Here is a 19,285-nt window from a genome sequence, read left to right as displayed (position 1 = left end):
TTTTCCCCCCACCTTAACAAACTTCACACTGAAAAACTTCTGCTTTATACCGTAAAATTTATTCATCTGTATGAGCACTTCATTTAAATGGTTTTATAAATCTATTTACATTTTGACTGGTTCGCCTGTGTGGTTCAACAGCAGGAAAAAAAGAAATGAGACACCATCAAAGTAGCCTGGAAAACTCTGCAGCCTCTTGTCACCTTGAAAACATTCAATTTTCCACATGGCCTTATTCTGTGTGACTAATAATTTCACCTGGAACATAATGTTCAATTGTGTGTGTGAGCACACCTTTTGTATTCATGCTCTCTATTCTACATTTTATGCAGGGCCTACAATTAATTCTTTAAGCTTTGTACATTTCCTTTATGCCAGCGTTCCTTAACATTTCCGAAGGATTCTTGGAGACGAGCAGCTTCATACCCAATTGCTTTGTGTTGTTTTGCACAACTTTTGTTGGCTGAATTGTGGCTGCAGCTGGAAACTTAAACAACCGTGTTGACATGTGGCCTCCACTGCTGCGGTATCAGTTCACCGTCAATGTTTGTATGTCAGTCTTTATTAGCGTGGCAGTTTGTCTTGTACAGAATATAAAGGACATGCATGAACCTGTATGCAATGGATGTTTATTAGAAAAAACAGACAAATTCCATGTTGTGGCATATTGCTGAGAACTTCCTGTGATTCTGCCTGCCTGACAGAGCATCACCGTTAAACTGTTCACGTTAAAGTGGTTTAAACGTATCATTTTAATGCTTCCTTCCTGTTTTTGGGTGCTCTGCCCACTAGGTTTGTTTTCTGAACTGGGTATGTCTGAATTATTATTGTTACTTTTTTTTTTCTTTAAACTGTGCCTTTTCTTTACCATGGTGAAGGCCAAGGCTGCAGCAGCGCATTTAAGTTCAAACTTATCTGAAGTCGAACTAAACAGATGCTCTCACCTCATTTGGAATTAAAATAAACTTTGCTCAGTAGTGTGTGTAAATTGTCAAATCTGGGGGGGAGAAAAAAAAAATCAGTTCACTGTCAGTCTCCTTACATTACAAGCGACTTGAACCGGCTTTCTCCCTAACTGATCATCTCACCAAACAGCCTTCAAACTTAACGATGAGAGTACAGAATTCTTCACCGCCCGTCTCTCCTTCCTGTACCGCGGTTCCCCAGTTCCTTTATGTACTTATTTCTGTTTCTCTCATCCTCCCTCACGCCAATAAACCCCAACTCCTCTGGGCAAACTTATTACATCCCGCAATTAATCTGCTCATTTTTCACACATGCTCAGAGTCGCTGACTGGACATTCGATATTCTAATTAAAAGAATGAAAATAAATGGAGAGAACAGGTTAGGAGTTTGAAATTTTGAAACCAACAACCTGGCGAATCGGCGATTAACTAGCACCTAATTAAAGCGGTACACTCACTTTAGCCATTAAGTTGTTCATTAATTAAACTAAAGAGAGGGGAGTGCCCTTCGTGTTGCCCTGGAAGAAGGAAAGAGGAGATGAGAATGTGGCACTGATGGACTGAGTAGGTGTGGCGCTCAATTGTGTACAGCTCACCTGTATGAGCAGCCGAAGACAGGAGACAGGACACAGGTCACCGTGTTCGCCATCATTTTTGGGCTACACCTGGCTCACAGGTGACTCAGCAGGGCCTGATCGTCTTAAATTTGGGGCCTGCGGGTATCATAGTAATTAACGCTGCTACTTTTGAATCCAAGTGTTGCCAGTTTGAATCCTACCTACTGCCCCAGTGCCCTTTACTCTAAATTGCTCCAGTAAAATTACCCAGCTGTGTATATAGGTAAATCACAGTACGTAACCTAACGCTGTTAGTCGCTTTGGAGAAAAGTGTCAACTAAATGAATAAATTTAAATGTTAATCTTTAGGCGCTGGCATGTAAGTGGAGGAAATAGCATGTAACCAAAACAGCAATTAAAAGTTGAGAGTTTTCAAGAGCTCCGGGGGGGAGAGACAAGGCCTCACCTGCATAATTTTCAAGTCATGCAGTGTTTACCTCCATGACCCCCAGTCAGGCTTGTGTTAGCAGAAGACGGATTTCCTACTTCACGCCTGGAGGATGTCGGCGGCAGCGTTCAGTGTACCTCCGGGGCACCGCCGTATGGCTCAGGGTTTTCCCTCTCAGCCGGGCTATGGACGCGCACCTTTGCGCCCGTGAGCTCTGCACCCTAGGCCGAAGCCCACGAGCAGGAGCCGCTGCCCACCGGGATGCGATCTCCCCTTCCTCGCAGACAAAGGGGAAAATGGAGTTTAATCAGCTAGCCGATAAAAATAGATGATGAAAAGGCGCTTTTAATAGATCACAAACTGGAGACTTATAAAAATCGGTTTCTTGTGCGCTAACGCAAGTTTAATGGCTGTTCAGCACCTCATTACAGAACAAGACGAACATTTTACAGTTCATTAAAGAGATGTTCTATGTATCCCCCCCATCACTGTCAGTTTTTTTCTTTTCTTTTTCCTGCTCTCAGATTCGCTTTGTCCCTACAGTTCTTTACGGGAAGTCTTAATTACGCCATAATGGATAATGGTTATTAAACACGAAAGAGCATAATGAAGCTCTATTCTTCCACCATCCAGGAAAGCGCCGAAAAGGCCACACAAAACTGCCGCCTTCCGAGATTAATGGGTCAAATTATTATTCAATTTCAGAAATCTCATCCGGAATTCATAGAAACAAGAGGAGATTAAGAACTGAGTGTGGCGACAAAAGCGATGCATTTTAATAATGATCTTAATCAGAGCCGCAGACAATTTGGCCCCATAATCGCTTTAACACGTGATTGTTAAATAAGCACACGGGCCCTGTGGAGCGGTCTTGCGCTGCCCAAGTGGGAGCTGGCAGGGAGAGTTGCGCTACAACGCCCTGCCGTGGCCACAGGAGGCAAGTGGATGCGCATCGCGTTACTGTCATTAAAGGAAACCTGTGTGTACGGAAGCACATCGGTGTGCACCGGCAGCGAGGTACAAGTTAGAACATCAGCTGAGCTCCGGTAGATGATCAGGTAAGCGCACTCGGAAGCTCTTCAGGAGCATCATCTACACTAGAGGGCAGGAACAGGTTCACTGGTTATCACAATTACAAAAGAGGGACTCCACTGGATTAATAAATTTCGGGAACTTTTGAGCTATTACCTGTAATTTACTTCAACTGTAAAGTAAAGGAGGACTGTATACAGCCCTGGACAGCAACACAATTTTCAATCCATCCACATGTGCTGCAGGTAAAACAAACCTCCTAAATTCCTTGATTAAAGGGGGGGGGGGGGGGGGGAAGGCCAAAATTACAATATTAAAGAACAGTTGTCACTATTTGGTCTAAGACAAATCAAGGATTTTCAGTGATGAAAAAAATGAAAACATGTGAACCCAGCAAATTTCTCAGCTGACCATTTACATGTACATTTATTCATTTAGCAGACACTTTTCTCCAAAGCAATGCACATCTCATAGGAAAGACCACACACACACACACACACACACACACACACATTTTCAGAACCGCTCGTCCCTTACGGGGTCACGGGGAACCGGAGCCTACCCGGCAACACAGGGCGTAAGGCCGGAGGGGGAAGGGGACGCACCCAGGACGGGACGCCAGTCCGTCACAAGGCACCCCAAGCGGGACTCGAACCCCAGACCCACCGGAGAGTAGGACTGCGGTCCAACCCACTGCGCCACCGCACCCCCCTATAGGAAAGACCAATAGGTGAAAATTCAGTTTGACCAGAATTCTGACCCTGGTCCACAGTTCATGTTCAAAAGTGCAGGTCTGCATTTTGACTTTTTCAAAGGTCTTGAAGGTAACGTTTATTCACGGAACCACGTTGCACCAAATATCTAATTTTTATCCAAATATGTGTCACGCAGCCAGTTTCTCAGACTGTTGAATCACATTGGACTAAATATGCTAGTCTTATTTTTCATGGCAGACTGGAAAGGGCAGCGAAAGCATTTCTAGAATGTGGTCTAGCAGCTGCAGTGGAAATGCTGGGCTGTCTTCTGAGCTACTCCTTCCCAGGTGCTTCTCTCCCATCTTTGGGACAGAAGGATAAAGCGGCAGAGTTGATGCAGTAGCGCTTCCCCGTTGGCCGAGGGCCATCATCAAACACGTGTCCAAGGTGGGCACCACACTGTAAAGTACAGCAGCACTGTAACGGTCACAGGCAGCGTCAACTCCAGTCATTCTGAGCCTTCAGGAACACACAGCAGGAGCTTTTACCTGACTACAGCTGGTCTCCACTCTGTGCATACCGTACGATGAGTCTGGTGTTAAAGTGATAGAATCCTCATTGAGCAGATCAAAGAACGAGGGCCATCCTGTGGTCAGGGTTAGAGCAAGGACAGCTGTATTGTCAATGTCATGTGACGTCACGTCTATACACTGTTCACTGTCACCTGTGAGTGACAGCAGAGCACCTCCTAATCTACAAGTAACCATGAGTCAGAATGGGCTGAGAATCAGCGTGGGGCGATTATACAGGATACACCGGTACAAAACCACACCGAAATTCCCACTCCAAGCTTGTCTAATGCCTATCGAACCATTTCAGGAAACAGCCAAGGAGAACAGAAAAAAACAACACATGTGCAAGGAAGTAAAGAAACCTGTGAAAGAGAGGTCACTGTGAAGGATTCATTAACAATTCAGGTTGTATAACGAGTGGACGGAGACACTGGTTTTACAAGATGGAATTTACCTGAACGGGAGTCAAACTTCTTATCAGAGCTGCAGTTGAACAAAAGAAAAACAAACAGCACCCATCTTTAAATATATCCTGAAGACCAAGGAGCACAAAGCTGTTTATGAATTGAAAACCTCCTACAAGATACTTTGTCATTTTAAAAGAAACAGGAAAGAGGGAATAATTGATCTTACAGGCGTGAGGGATTGAGCGAACGTGGAGAAGAATAGTGATACAACGTATTTCTCAGAAATCGGGTGGAAGTGTCCATATGTGCAGACACACGTTCCTCTCCTTGTGACTCACCTGAACAAAGGCGACCTACACACAACACATGTATAGGTCCCCTCCTCCTTGTGATCAGTGAACTCCCCCTCAAAGGGCCTGTGTAGAAAGGGGTCAGTCTTGAGGACACCGCAATCCAGCTAAACAGACCTTGATGAGGACAGCAAGGACGCCAAACGTGGACGGGAGACTTGGGGCTCGACCCACCTCTCAGTGCCAGCCTCCTGGGTCACATGGAACTGCATGGGGGTGAGACGCTGCCGCAGCTCCTCCTGCGAAAACTCCAGTGGCCAGCCACTCCTGCCCTTGCCTAGGATGTGGTGGAACAGCTTTATTTCAACCTCAGTCTGAAGGCCAGAAAAAGCTTCAATATTTACATCAATTCATGCTTTTTCTTCCCCAAGCAACTTAGAATTATTAAGCCATTTATACAGCTGCATAACTTTACTGGAGTAAATTAAGGTAAGCATCCTGCTCAAGTGTACTACAGCCAGAGGTGGGAATTAAACCTGTAGGTCTAAAAGCAGTAGCTCCAACCACTATGCTAGCAGTTCCCAACTTTCAACTTAATTATATTTTCAAAACCAACACTGTGACAGGAACCTTTATACCACGTGTCAAACTCTCATCTTTCAACATCTGGCCCATTTAGGTGCACATATGAGCTTTCAACTTAATTATAGCATTATTAATAGAATAAAATACTTCTCTTTAGGTACCCATTATGTGGGTCACTGTTGACATCCCTCTTCTTTAGCACGTAGAACACAGACAGTCAAGAGTTACTGTGCCACTGAGCAGATGGCATCACTGCAGACTGTTTGAGTGCGTGTTTAACGTAACTTCTCTACAGGTTCAAACACTGCTCTCCTTTTGCAGATGGTCTTTGAGGAGAAGCTCACCTTTAACAAAATATGGTTTTGGGCTACGCTAAAGGACAACTTTCTTCTGTTGGTGTCTCACTCCCAACTAGATTCAAGCAAAACTCTTCCTTTGAGTTTTACCAGATCTTCGAATCCAGTCATCTGAACCAAACAAGAGAATTCTGAATTTTAGTCACAGAAATATTTTTACAACAAAAATGCTAATGCAAACTTACACAAATTCCCCAGGTGTGGGAGCAACACTCATTCCACATACAGCTGGTAGTACAGGGGTCAGCACTTCCACCTTTGAAGCCAACGGTTGAAGGTTCAATTCCCACCTCCAACCGTAGTACCCTTGAGCAAGGAAGGTACTTACCATAAATTGATCCACTAAAAATTACCCAACTATACAAAGGGGTAAATAGATGTAGGTATCTTAACATTGTTAAGGTGCTTTATTAATTTTTTGAAGAAGAAGAATAATTTTTCCATCATTTTAGTTTTAACAGCACTGGCGTTACACTGAGAAAGTGTTCTTTTCACACCTGCCAGTCGGTCTGAATGTCTGCGCACGACAGGTACGGTTCATTTGGTACCTAGAAGATGCGCAGAAAGTCCAAAGCCAGGGGCCTGGAGCTGCCAAGTCCTCACAGTGCGCCTCACGAGCAGACGCAGAGGCGCGCAGCCCAGAGCCGGGAGTAGAGCAGCCATGGGTGTCACAGCAGCGCTGCCGCCGGTCCCCGCAGTGCCGTCCGGTGCAGTTCGGCGGAGTCTGAAGCGGTGCAGAGGTAACCAGTGAGGTCCAGTGGGGGAATGAGGACCAGAGGTGTCCAATGCAGCGCAGCGGTGGACAGTGCGGTCCAGTGGAGGGCCGACTAGCGCAGTAAGTGGACAGTGGAGTCCAGTCCGGAGTCCAGTCCAGTGCAGCACAGTGCAGTGGTGGACAGGCGCCTCTGTAACAACACAGCTGTCAGGGAAACACCTCCAGAAGCTCCTCAGTAACCCTGTACTCATTTACTCACTGAGCCTGGACTTCATATCTGTACAGCAGCCACAGCATAATACCACAATTTACACGAGCTGGAACACGGTAAGAGGAGTCAGCTCGTCCTACACTGACTGAATAAAGTAACTCGTGCGTCGTGGTGAGATACGTGAGGCAAGTAGGTAAAAGTACTGTAACGACCCGCGTTACTGATTTAATGTAAATAGTTGCATTGTGGGAAATCTGTAAATAATGTCTGTAACCGCTGGGGCCACTTCGGGGGGAAACGGCGGGTTGACTGTGTCTGCCACTGTGTAGAAAGAGAGCCTAGGGGTGCTAAGGTAGGCTAGGAAGGCTGGCTGTAAGCGCAGGTCCTGGAGGAAAAGAGGTCCTCGGACCGAGAGCATTATTTTCCTTGTGTTGCTATTTGAATTAATCGTTCGTTATGAATGCTGCTTTCGCGTCCTTCTTCGCCCCATCCAACCCACGGCGCTGCGCGCCACAGTACAGACTGAGATACTACGAGTACTAGTCGTCACACCGTCATTCAAAAAAAGTGCCGCTTAAATAAAACGTTTGTCGGCACAAATTTTCCAAGAAGACTTCGCGTACGTGTAACTTTGACGGTCTGTGATACCGCAGCTTATTTATCTTCCTCAAACGCGCGCTAACCTGGAGCCGCTGACGTCAGAGCGCGACACTTGCAAGGCGACAGGCGCAGCGAAGGCTCTCGAACACTTCGGCCGCGAGAAGACGCAACGAAAACAAGCCCGTCCCACCGGCGTCATGACGCAATAACTGGTGCATTCTGGGAAAGAGAGGCTCCCTCTTCCCGGAAGTACGGGCATAGTCACAGAACTCAATGCACAGGCAAATAACATAAATTAGTATAAAATATATTTTTTGCACCAGATGTGCTTTTTTTTATTTTTTTGCAATTTTTTGAAGACGTTGCGGTGAACACCTCACGTGAACAAGTTGGCTTTACTTACGCTTCGTTATTATCCGGCGTATCTCACAGGTCCACCGGTAGATGGCGGAGAACGAGAAGTTAAAAGGACGTGCTAATGTGAGTCAGTGTTGTGGTAAAACAGTGTCGCCCAGTGGCAGTGGCGTCCCTAGGGTTGGTGTCCCCCCATACCTCCTCCAGTAGCAGACCATACAGAATCCTTAGAAATGTTTTTTGTTCTAATGTTATTCGTAAATCGTAATTCCCCTATATCACTGAATGTAACATAGTAGTGACATAATGAGTAAAATTAAAATTACACCTTTAGTTTATAATATCATACACACAGCCTAAATCATAGTAAATGTGTTTACATTTACATACTTTCACGTGGTTAAAGTTAAAATTCGCTAAGAAAACAGAATTTTAAGTAAAAATGTTTAAGAACTACAATGCAATGTTATTGATATGTTCACAAATACTAATTACCACAGTATTGTAGCTACAATACCAGAAAATGTGACAAAGTCGGCGACTACAAAAATAGCAGCGGCGATGGAAACAACAGCGCGTGATCGTAGCGCGTGGAGCCGAAACCACGCGATTGGAAGCGTCACTGTAAATGTAATTGGGTAATAATGAGAGCTGTGAGCGGAGCGCATTGGAAGGTAAAAAAAAAATCAATGAGCGCAGAGTTTAATCCTTGTAGGTTTATTGATACATGTAAACTGGGCTTTGTTACGAAAAGTGTTTTTGTTTTTATAAAACTAAAGGGATATTTTTTATTTAAAAAAACATTTGTGTTGAAGCACTGCACAAACATTTTACAGACAGTCATTTTGGTGTCACCCAGCAGTGCGGCTCGCACCCTCATACTGATGCCACTGGTGTCACTAACCCTAACCTCTTAACTCAAGCGCCTGCGTGTTCCTCTCTGCTCCTTTGGTCTTCTGGAGGGGCAGCCTTTGCCCCCCACATTGTTCCCAGTTGTAAGAATAAAGTATTGAAAGTGCTCAGTAGAGAACTCCCCATGCTACCCCAACTATATCACTACTCTATATTTCTGGTGCAAAATGCTAAATACACACCTAATATTGGTGAGCAACATCACTGCAATTGACTGTGCAGCCCATCAGAATCAACAGTTAGTAAAAATCCCTAATAAACCTTTAATTAGAGTCATTTTACAAGTAACAAATTACATTAAAATATCTGAACTTCAAAAAAAATACTTTTGCTCATATTGTTTAGCATCCCTTCTTGCTCGCAGGTAGATACACTGGTCTACTTAGTTTGCATTTATATAATGGAAAAATAGACAATGGTACATGTTACAATTAGATGTACAGCTTATACATGTAACAGAGGAAACACATGGATCTAAGCACCTTTGCATTCGCTCTGTCAACAGGTTATAAAAATGTCGCCAAGAATATACAAAATATACAAACATCACCATAACGCAAAGTACAGCACAAAAAAATATATCTCATAACATTACCTTTTGTGCAGTTAATAAGGTGTTCATCAGTCCAGAATGTTATCAAGCCAGACACTGAACAAATATAGTGTCATATTCATTAAAAGAAAAAAGGAAAAAAAAAAAAAAAAAAAAAAAAACACACCAAGGCACGATGAGGTCATCTGACGCAGGGGTTACAACAGTTGTATGCTGTCCAGCAAAGTCCGAACTCCTACTTACCAGACTGCATGATTAGAAGAACTGCAGTCCAGTCAGCTGGATTTAACCCAGAGATTAAACAGAGTAAAATAACTGGGACTTCAGTTGCAAAATAATTTCCCCCAAAACCCAGTGAGCTTCCCACTCTTTCATGTATCACTGCAAAAGTAAACAACTCTAATGGCTTATATCTGAGTAGCAGTACACAGTAAATGTCAGCATCTTCAGAGGTTTCAACCTTAAAGACTAGTGTTTCTCTCCAATGATGTAAGCCCTTACTCTACCAGTGCAGAGCACAAGCCAAATTTCCCTCTAAATGCAACCATTCACACCATTGCAGAGCAAAGCCAAATGTCAAGGTACAGCATTTTGATGACAAACACTACCTTCAACGGACGGGGAACAAAGCACATCATTTACAAGCCTTAGTATTTCCATTGGCATTTCACTGTATAAAAAAGACCTTGTGTTTGCTTTTTATACAGAAAATTCAGCAAAGCATGGTCACCAAAGTTTATTTACAGCAACCTCAACCAGAAGAGCCTTACGTGCCGTCTTTGTTGGACTATATAACTCCAAAAAGGGTTTTAGAACACCCCCAAACACTTCAAAATAAATATCCATATTATATGATTGAATTCAAAGTATAAATAGGGTATTACGTTCAACAGCACATGCAGGAACACAACAATGTCAGAATAACTTTTTAGCCTAGGGGGCCAGCTGGACAGAGAAAGTTTTCCAAAAAATAAAATGCTATTTCCATCAAAGTCATCTGTCCAAAGGTTGAAGTGCAAGCAAAACCTGCCTCCCCCTCGTTGATCTGTAAACAAAGGCTCTGACACAGAAGCCCACTGCAAGCAATGAAGGCACATCCAACACGTTGAGGTCTCATCCGTAGGCAATGCAGGACAAAAAGTTCACCTTTTTTCCAAGCACCTTGTATTAAACACCCACACCACTGAAGGAAAGGCTTCTGGAGTCAGTAGTGAGGGCACCGTCATGCAACCACGTGGGTGTGTCCTCAGGAGAAGCTCAGATGGCTGTCGCTTTTGGGCTGGAGCCGCAGGTGAGACAGTGTGCTCATGTGCTTGCTTGAGGGCTTGAGGGGTGTACTGCAGCCCAGAGCCTGGGGGAAACGCTGGTGGTATCGGTCCAGGCGGAGGTACTTCACAGTCACCAGTTTGCCTTCAAAGAGAAAAGTGGAGCCCTAGTACAATGGTACATAACAAGGGTTCCCTACACGTTTCTAGCTGTGTATCATTTTTACTATCACTAACCCTTGCTGCATGCCTCCATTGCTTTCTGCATTATTCTTTGTTAAGCAAACTGTCGGGGTGTGGTTAGAAAAATGTTTTTTCATTAACAGGCTAGGCATGACACACCCTGGATGGGATACTATTCCATCGCAGAGCAATAACACACATTAACCATGCACCACCATGCTGTCCTCGTTGGGCAACAGTTACACAAAAATAAATGGAAAAGAACAGAGAAAACCAAGGAAAATTACTTCTCTGCACTTTCATCATAACCATGGTTCTCTCCCTGAACCTACCAACACACATGTGGCAGCACTGTCTGTACATGCAACCACAACCATCATGTTATGTGCAATCACAGACATGGCAGCAATGTCAGGATGGACCATCACAGCTACAGCAGTACCACCTATGTGCCCCATTAGATCTGTGGCACAAAAGCAATCATTTAAACACTGCAAAATGGTCATGCCTCAAAGTGTAAACCTCACCATCAAACCAAGATCCATGAAGCGCCTTAAATGCCTTCCCAGCATGTTCAGCCGTCAGACACTTTACATACACGCAGCCCTGCGAACAAAGTGGGCGATCACTACATAAACAAGTACCGAAACAGATGCTGTTTGGGGTAAAATGATAACGTCACAACATCACCTTTTACCTCACGTGAGCTTTTGTCAACAGCAATGTGGACAATTCCATCATTGTCACTGCACTTCTCCAGAATGGCTTCATGAATGGCCAAATCCCAATTTTCCCCAACCTCCCTAAGAGGAAACAAGAAGTCACATTACCATGCATTACTGGGAAAACTCGATTTCTAGGTTTATGAACACTATTTTAACCAATTGTCTCAGTCATATTACTTAGCAGAAGACTACTTACATTACAGGGTCAAACATATTGCGAATCTTCAGACATGGCGTCAAGCTGTTTGGTGGAGAGTTCCTCCGATCCAGCGGAAATGCTAAGAGGATAATCATAGCAATTAGATTCTATAAGGGTCTAACAGGCTGCAAACACACAAGTCACCTACTATAAAAGTCTATGGTGGTTCACTTGAACAAAACAAAGAAAGTTACAACCTGGCTGCACAGCTCTGGAAGACGCTAAAAGCTGCATCAGATTACCTTTGCCCTGCCACACTTTTGAAGGTGTGCTTGATATTTTATTGCAGGTGAGGGCTGGTTGGATCCACCTCCAGACTAAGAAGTCTGCACCTCCAATCCTCTGCGTCTCTGTCCGGATGCGAGACTCATTGGCGGAGAGAAAGGCTACAGCACGGTCCCACACCTTCTTCATCCTCTTCCTATGGAAGGAAGCAGCTTCATTAACAAATGAACAGCCAATATGGTAGTACTGCAGTGCAATGGCATCCCAACGCTGTGGAGGCTCAAGAAGGTTCACTCTGACCTGTCCTGGGGCTGAATCAGAGAGTCACGCACATGCGGGATGGGCAGGTAAGGCTGCAGGTCTGGACTCTCCTGACATGCTTCACTGTGGCTTCGCAGCACATCTTTGACAGCAAACATGGTGAACAACACAAATGGTCACTTTTCCGCATTGTAAATGTACGGTCTGGACACAAAGTCAACAGTTTTACCAATACACAAAGCCCATAGTACACTGCAGTACTCCAAGACCAAACATGTGATCCTTTTTTAGATCAACCTGTTAGTGTTTCAATCCTCTCAACAGAAGATATTTTTCAGCTAAAAGCAATGCTACAAGGCACGCTGACCAGGACCATGAAGCTGAGCAGCATGAGTACCGGCAATGTGGGTTTAAGCTTCTGCTACTTGTTTAAAAAAGCTGCAGCAACAAGCTATTTCAGTATTTTTCCAGTATTCCAAAAACAAGGCTTCCATTGTCTCAATCAGATAGACAGAAACTTTGTTCCCAAAGCAAATTCCACAAGGTTATGGCAGGAAACATACAAAATAGCAACAAAGAACAGTGTGGTAAACATCACTGAGACACTACATTAAATACCCCATTAATATGACTTTCGATTGTTTGTACCCTAACTTCACAGGTAATGGGAACAGTAGCTGAGGTAGTGGCTAGTTTCTCTGCCTCAGGATTCACAGGTCATTAAGATCCAATCCCACCTCTTGCTGTAGTACACTCGAGCAAGGTACTTACCCTAAATTCCTCCAGTTACCCAGCTTTGTAAATTGGTAAGTCACCAAGTAGCTCAACACTGCAAGTTACTTTCGAGAAGAGCAATCAGCTAAATGAATAAATGTAGAACTATATTTAGAAATGTCAGTTAACAAACCCTGTTGTAAAATGAGTAGTTATGGTTTTTGACTTTCTCAAAGTAAATTTCGGGTTCGAACTACGTAAGTGAGTGTGATGCATTTGCCCATGTTGAAAAACCATAAAACTGATCTTTTTCTCCCCTCAGAAGATTTGCCATTACAAACTGTAATATGGAAAAAGAAATACCAGCTGTAGCTTTTCAGCACATAAAGCAACTTGTTTGTAAGTAGTAAGTGTACAATTTCAGTAATGTCACTGTAAACATACATATATATTCCATACCGATGATTCTCTCCACCATGTCATACATCTGCCTTGTCTCCACCTCCTCCTTCTTCCAGCGGTACTTCATGTAATACAAGACCCCCCACACTACCCCAACACCTGGGAAAGTATTTAAAAACAACCATTTAAGTAGCTAATACAACACAAAGCATTGAAACATTTTTACAATAAACCGGGATTCACAACATGATATATAAGCCTCCACTGCAATCACCTGCCAGGAGGAGCAGGACCCGATGGATGACTGTGAAGAGGGCCCGGCGAAAGCGGCAGATGAAGGACATCCTGGGGTGCGTGGACTCAAGGCGTGTGACCTGGGACACATCTGTCACGGGTATCTCACTGTCATTGCCTATCAACCTGCTCCCCAACAAGAGACCGGTAGTCACGTCAGAAAGCTCAATGGCTAATTTAATCCCCTTTAATCCCCAATGAGGTCCGAGCTGTTTTTACAGCACCCACCACAGCCATTCTCAAACTAGCCTCCTTTATTTAATAAAAGTACATGCATTCAAGAGGTGGCACCTCAGTACACTGGGTAGTGCAGGTCCCTCGCAATGCCTAGACTGAAAAATTAAATTAGTTCTCCTGGGTGCTCTGGTTTCCTCCCACAGTCCACATGCATTTCAGGTGAATTTGTTACTCTAAATTTCCCTTAGTATTTCAATTATTGAGCAAGTCGCTGCATGCAGCTACACTGTGATGGACTTGTGTCCTGTCTTGGGTGTATCCTGTCTAGCCTAGTGCCTGCTGCCTCTGGGATAGGGTCTGGACCACCTCGATCCTGCCTTACAATAAAAAGTTAGGAACAATGAGTGTATGAGGGACATATATTCAATTTTCCTCCACGTTTAATATTTTAATATACATGTACACCAAAAAAATGAGGATACAGATTAATCCATTCACCGTAAATGTACTAACCTTATTCCTACATCCTCCCCTGCTCTGATAATCCAGTCCAAGGCAATGCTCACAAAGTCCATGTAGTCTGTACCACGAAGCTAGAACAAGCAAATGCCATAACAGACTAATTTTAATTAGCTATTCGTGTCATTACAGCTCACAGCAGTTTCACTGCTAAAATCTACATGGTCATCAGAACAATCTTTCCCCACAGGGGCTGTAGGGTCTACAACTTCCCTCTCCATCTTAAAAGCTAGATGGATACTCAAAACTTTCTACACGAATATGAAAAATTCAACAGGATTCTGTAAGTAAAAATTAACGGTTCAAAGGAAGGTGAGCCAACTACACACTAATTCAAAGCTAAACAGAATCAGGTTAAGTAATTTTCAAAAACTTACTCTACATGGTTTTCCTGGGAGACCAAAAAACCTACAAACCCTAAAGCCCAACCCTTCGCTAGAAGACAAAATCATCTCAGTACTTACAAGTATATACTGTTATTCCTGTGACGCTCAAGAGGAAAACTAAGAACACCTTTAACATTTAAAAAAAAAAAAAAAAAAAAAAAAAAAAAAAAAAAAAAAATCTAGGTGTAAATCAAGTCTACTTACCATTAAAAACTCTGAGACCTCACTGAGAGAGAGACTTCTGTTTGAATGTTGACTGTAATCCCCACAGTCATGTTCACCTACAGATGTTCATTACAAAATAAGCAAATAATACAGCAAGTGTCAAGACATGAAAATGGCACAAACATTTCTGGACATTAAATCACAAGGGAAGACTGGTTGAAGGCAAGATGAAATGTAGCGTACCGGCGATCTTTGCCAAGTGGTTGTGGAGGTGGTGCAACACTCCGAGTATAGTGTCTCTTTCTTTGTCTGTCTGTAATCGACACGGTGTCAGTCATACAAATCTGCACGAGGCTCACACATTTTGTCACACATTATAGTTACGTAAAACTTATAAGCTTTTCTTAAATGACAATATGTTAATTTGTGTCACAATGTTCCTATTTAAACCAATGGTTGGTATTCCTTCTTGTTAAGCGCACCAGGAATCGGAAACATATCAATGAGACAGAACTAATACTTACATGGGACGTGTCAAAGTCAATCCCAAATGGGTGGCTCTTAACTGGAAGGGGGAACAGAGAGTTGGAAACTTTACAATTGGCTGTTTTAGAGCATCACAACCGGCAGCTTGCATGCAGACAGGACTGGGAGTGTGAGCTGTGCTTTCACCTCCAGCTCGCTGGGTTCACCTGACTTTGCCACATGTATGAAGCAGAGAGGGTACTGGGTGTGGGGGCTGCCCAGGGTCCTTGGTGTTCAAATCCCACATTTGTGACAGTGCCTTTGATCAAGGTACATACTCTGAACTGAAACAGCAAGAACACCCTGTTGCTTCAATCGGTCACGCTGGCACAGCGGGTGAGAAAGGACGTCAGCTCAACCCCCAAACACTGTGTGTGGAATTTGAACATTCTCTCTTTGTGTTTGCGTGGGTTTCCTCCAGATGCTTCCAGTTTCTCCCCACAGTAAAAGACATGTACTTCAAGTAACTTAGTGCTTCTACATTGCCCAAAGTGTGCGTGCGTTGCTGTGGTGTAGTAGGCAGCGTACCGTAGCGCATCTAACATTGTTAAGTCCGCTTAGGTGAAATAGCACGAGATAAAAACTACATGTATTCACCGAATGTCACTTTGAAGGAAAGTGTCTGCTAAATAACTAATGTGTACAAACACTAAAAGCATAGTGAGATCAATGCTAAACAGCAGCTATCTCACCACAATTGACCCCTGAGATCCTGTCACTGTACCATCACAAGAGGAATGTGGATTTGGAAAAACCTCACCGCTTGGATCAATTTACCTCAACCACCATAATAAAACTTGGCTGTTTCACGTATCGATCATTGATCTAACAACTTTTTTTTAAAAGCAACTTACTTGCTGTGTCAGTTCAGAGGAAGGGGGTAATGGAGCAAGGGAATGGAAATGGAAACCTTCAGATTTTAAGAACCATCGTTCAAACCATCATGCCACCTGCACGTTCCTTAAGGCTTGCAGACACTCACTGGTAGCGTGTGACTCTGAGACTCCGGAACCCCGCATCCTGAGGTACATGAGGCCGAGGAGGATGAAGAAGAGGCAGGCGGTGGTGAGCAGGACCATGGACAGGTAGTGGGCGCTGAAGCCACCAGTGGCCGACGCCTCCTCCTCGCGCTTGAACTGCTGAAGCAGCTCGTCTTCGGGAGCTGCAAGTTTCTGCTTGAGAGCCGTCGCGCCGGAGACACGGCCTCGCTCCGCGTTGCCCGAATTTCCAGACAGGTACCTGGAGGACAGGCTGCCAAAGGCAGAGTACCGCGATCTGGCTCCGGGGCCCTCGCCGTGGATGTGGTTGTTGCTGTGGACAGAGGACCCGCTACTGGTGCCTTCCACATCCACAGCGTGGGAGGAGATGCCCGGTCTCACAGGAGAGCTGCGGTTCCGCAAGCCATCGCTCGGAGACATCGCCCTCCTGCAACCCGGCACCCCGTCCTCGCACTCCGTTGCACCCGCAGCCACGTCTCCTCCGGTCCTGCGGGTCACGGGGTCATCGACTCCCGACGTCCCAGCCCGAAGGATGCCTACCCTAGCGGCGTTTTCGTGGGACAGGGGCGCTGTCTTCGGGAGACTACGTCTGAGCGGCGGGCGGCGCTCTCGGTGCGCGTCCTTCGGAGACGGGACCCCCTCCTCGTCCGAGTCCGAGTAGTCCACCGGAGGAGGGATGACGGCGCTGCCCAAGGAGCCCGAGACACCGTGGCTGCAGCTGAGCCCCCAGCGGGTCCTGTGCGCCGCCGCCGCCTCAAGTTCCTCGTTCTCTCCGAAGCTACTCCTGCCGGGGCTCCCCGAGGCACGTCTGACCCGTTCATCCCACCACGCAAGACCAGAGCCAGCAGCAGCAGCAGCAGCGTGTCTGGCGTCCAACAGCTGAGGCGAAGAGAAATTTCCAGCTCCGCCACTGAGCTCCGCTCCTGAGCTCCTGCGACCGACCTGAGGCGTTTCTTCAGGCCCGGAACGCAGCCGGAGAAGAAGGGGCTGCTGAGGCTGACGGCCACACTCTCGCCGGTCTCTCCCGCCGCGGCTGTGGTTCGAGTCTTTTTTGAGGTTCACTTCCACATCGGACTCGTCCGAGCTGAAGCCCAGAACGAACTTGCCTGTTCCGACAGAAGCTGCTCTTTGGCTCGGCGGGGAAGCGCAGTAGGTCCCGCCGCCACCGCTCTCGCGCCCGTGCCGCTCCAGGTGTGTGACGTCATCGCCTACTGGCCTGGTTCCGAACGCCGAAGCTCGCGCCGCCGTGTTGCTGCGACTAGTAGTAGTAGTAGTAGTAGTAGTACTGGTCGTGCTGCTGCCGCTGTTGTTGTTGATGCTGCCGGAACTGTAGCGCGCCTTGTTCGACCTGGTCCTTCTCTGCTGCTGCTCTTCCCGAAGTTTCTTGAGCTTTTTCAAGTAAACGGGCCGCGTGCTCTCAGTAACCGGACCTGGAGTGAAGCCAAGGCGCTTCAACTCCGCGACGAGCTCCTCATCCGTTAACTGTGCAGCCGCCATCTTCACTCAAAACTCACGCAAAGGACTCGCCAGGAAGTGACGTCAGAGGAGACTGACGTTTGTCCTCGGAGCCTCGGAGGTTTCGGTTTTGCGTCGCCTTTTAATCTTGGCATTTTCATACTTCTGTGAAGTGCGTAACGAGCACGGTGGAAACTTATTGCTAACTTTAAACATTTTACATTTTCAGTGGGGTTGTAAGTTCGTACTATACGATTTTATGAAGCACGTTATCAGTGACAGGTCTGAGGTTATCTTCATAAAACACTCTGATTACCACCTGCATCATTTACCAGACACTTTTCTCCAAAGTGACTTACTCTGGAATGTGACAAAAATCGGAGAAACGGACCCGGTGACACTAGACTGTCACTGTCTGCAGCGACTGGGAATTTTTTGAGGCTTCGGCTTGCTGGAGAATTGCGCCACCGGCTGTCCATGTGGCGCCCATCGCGTCTCTTCCGATGCTCAATGTCGCACTTGTCACTTCGGTGTCATGGCTGGCAGTAGGCGAGACGTGACACCTCCGCTGAGGTCCCTCAGTTCGGACGAGCCCACGTACGTGGACTTCGTGAACGAGTCCCGACGGCCGGCGCGCGCTTGGTGGCTCAACTTTTGCGGACGACCCGTGTCGTACGGTGACATAGAACCGGGCGGATCGATGAAAATGAACACATTCCTAAGTGAGTGGAGACTTTTCTTCCCTTCCAGCATTTTCTCGGTGCGTTCGAGTCGTTCGTATACGAGTGAAGAGCACAGGCGTAACCGAACTGTGTCCTGAAGTGAACCCCACCGTGTGCGCATTCGGAGAAATCATCATCTATGTGTCGCACGTCCTCTTCTTTTAAAAGCTCATCCGTGGATCTTCAGAACCTCTGAATGTCGATCGAGACTTCGAGTGAACACACAGGACGTGTTCTTCCCATCTTCAGCGGTGTATGAGGACGGGTACCCGGTGTACGTGAAGGTGTGCATCACCTCCCCCGGTAGGTAAACGGCCCGTGTGTGTGCGCGTGCGTGTGTGTGTGTGTGTGTGTGTGTGTGTGTGAGTGTGAGGGGGGGGGGGGGGGGGGCTGATGGGAGCCTCACACTAACTCCATGCCTTGCTTGTCACCCAGTTTATTCCTTAAAGGATTGTTGCACCACGGTGATCCGTAAAAAGGTGAAAAAGGAGGATTTTGTCAAACTCGAGATTCCAGAATGTCTCCAGAAAGACCTTGCCAAGACTCCGAACCTACTGGAGGAATTAAAGATCCTCAACTTGCATTTTAGAGCCAATGATCAGTGAGCAAAGTGTAAATTATTATTATTATTATTATTATTAAATGCTAAATGAGTAATGTAAATGTATTATTAAATCAGAAAATAATTGTGTTTATTTAATACATTCTGCTTTTTTAAATCTTTTCATGCAAGAGCTGTATTGTGTGACTTTCCACTTAAGGCGTGGTGTTCATTGTACAATGTCAAGATTTTTTGCAAGGGAAAGTGGTTATTGTG

The 19,285-nt window shown here is 45.5% G+C and overlaps 3 protein-coding genes across 3 annotated transcripts; 1 reads left to right on the top strand and 2 right to left on the bottom strand.

Moving 5' to 3' along the window:
* Positions 1 to 3,743: 3,743 nt before the first annotated feature.
* Positions 3,744 to 7,605, bottom strand: LOC108920857 (methionine-R-sulfoxide reductase B3-like). The gene is made up of 7 exons (XM_018729915.2): positions 7,518 to 7,605; positions 6,457 to 6,813; positions 5,202 to 5,304; positions 5,016 to 5,093; positions 4,725 to 4,753; positions 4,247 to 4,344; positions 3,744 to 4,157 (listed from the first exon to the last, which is right to left on the bottom strand). The coding sequence occupies exons 2-7, from the start codon at positions 6,569 to 6,571 to the stop codon at positions 4,032 to 4,034; spliced, it is 549 nt and encodes a 182-aa protein (XP_018585431.2). The 5' UTR covers positions 6,572 to 6,813; positions 7,518 to 7,605; the 3' UTR covers positions 3,744 to 4,031.
* A 1,006-nt stretch (positions 7,606 to 8,611) lies between these two features.
* LOC108920817 (inner nuclear membrane protein Man1-like) lies at positions 8,612 to 17,811 on the bottom strand. Its single transcript, XM_029247477.1, has 13 exons — positions 16,276 to 17,811; positions 15,293 to 15,333; positions 15,012 to 15,081; positions 14,808 to 14,884; positions 14,212 to 14,291; positions 13,502 to 13,647; positions 13,285 to 13,386; positions 12,151 to 12,253; positions 11,868 to 12,046; positions 11,623 to 11,704; positions 11,399 to 11,504; positions 11,229 to 11,307; positions 8,612 to 10,663 (listed from the first exon to the last, which is right to left on the bottom strand). The coding sequence occupies exons 1-13, from the start codon at positions 17,786 to 17,788 to the stop codon at positions 10,500 to 10,502; spliced, it is 2,742 nt and encodes a 913-aa protein (XP_029103310.1). The 5' UTR covers positions 17,789 to 17,811; the 3' UTR covers positions 8,612 to 10,499.
* Positions 17,812 to 18,259: 448 nt separating this feature from the next.
* On the top strand, positions 18,260 to 19,073 carry vhll (von Hippel-Lindau tumor suppressor like). The gene is made up of 3 exons (XM_018729865.1): positions 18,260 to 18,468; positions 18,637 to 18,771; positions 18,904 to 19,073. The coding sequence occupies exons 1-3, from the start codon at positions 18,282 to 18,284 to the stop codon at positions 19,071 to 19,073; spliced, it is 492 nt and encodes a 163-aa protein (XP_018585381.1). The 5' UTR covers positions 18,260 to 18,281.
* The last annotated feature ends 212 nt before the right edge of the window (positions 19,074 to 19,285 follow it).

The sequence above is a fragment of the Scleropages formosus genome, chromosome 21, assembly GCF_900964775.1.
Source record: "Scleropages formosus chromosome 21, fSclFor1.1, whole genome shotgun sequence".
Taxonomy (NCBI): domain Eukaryota; kingdom Metazoa; phylum Chordata; class Actinopteri; order Osteoglossiformes; family Osteoglossidae; genus Scleropages; species Scleropages formosus.
This window is presented reverse-complemented; position numbering and strand designations above follow the sequence as displayed.

Excerpts from the sequence above, each read along its gene's own strand:
- LOC108920817 (XM_029247477.1), bottom strand. The coding sequence starts at position 17,788 with ATGGCGGCTGCACAGTTAACGGATGAGGAGCTCGTCGCGGAGTTGAAG. Across the intron at positions 14,885-15,011 it reads CCACTTGGCAAAGATCGCCG|GTGAACATGACTGTGGGGAT; the intron begins GTACGCTACATT and ends GAACATCTGTAG. Across the intron at positions 13,387-13,501 it reads GGTCCTGCTCCTCCTGGCAG|GTGTTGGGGTAGTGTGGGGG; the intron begins GTGATTGCAGTG and ends ATACTTTCCCAG.
- vhll (XM_018729865.1), top strand. The coding sequence starts at position 18,282 with ATGGCTGGCAGTAGGCGAGACGTGACACCTCCGCTGAGGTCCCTCAGT. Across the intron at positions 18,469-18,636 it reads GAAAATGAACACATTCCTAA|CTCATCCGTGGATCTTCAGA; the intron begins GTGAGTGGAGAC and ends TTCTTTTAAAAG. Across the intron at positions 18,772-18,903 it reads GGTGTGCATCACCTCCCCCG|TTTATTCCTTAAAGGATTGT; the intron begins GTAGGTAAACGG and ends CTTGTCACCCAG.
- LOC108920857 (XM_018729915.2), bottom strand. The coding sequence starts at position 6,571 with ATGGCTGCTCTACTCCCGGCTCTGGGCTGCGCGCCTCTGCGTCTGCTC. Across the intron at positions 4,754-5,015 it reads TGTAGGTCGCCTTTGTTCAG|CTCTGATAAGAAGTTTGACT; the intron begins GTGAGTCACAAG and ends GTTCAACTGCAG. Across the intron at positions 4,158-4,246 it reads TGGAGACCAGCTGTAGTCAG|TGTGGTGCCCACCTTGGACA; the intron begins GTAAAAGCTCCT and ends TGTACTTTACAG.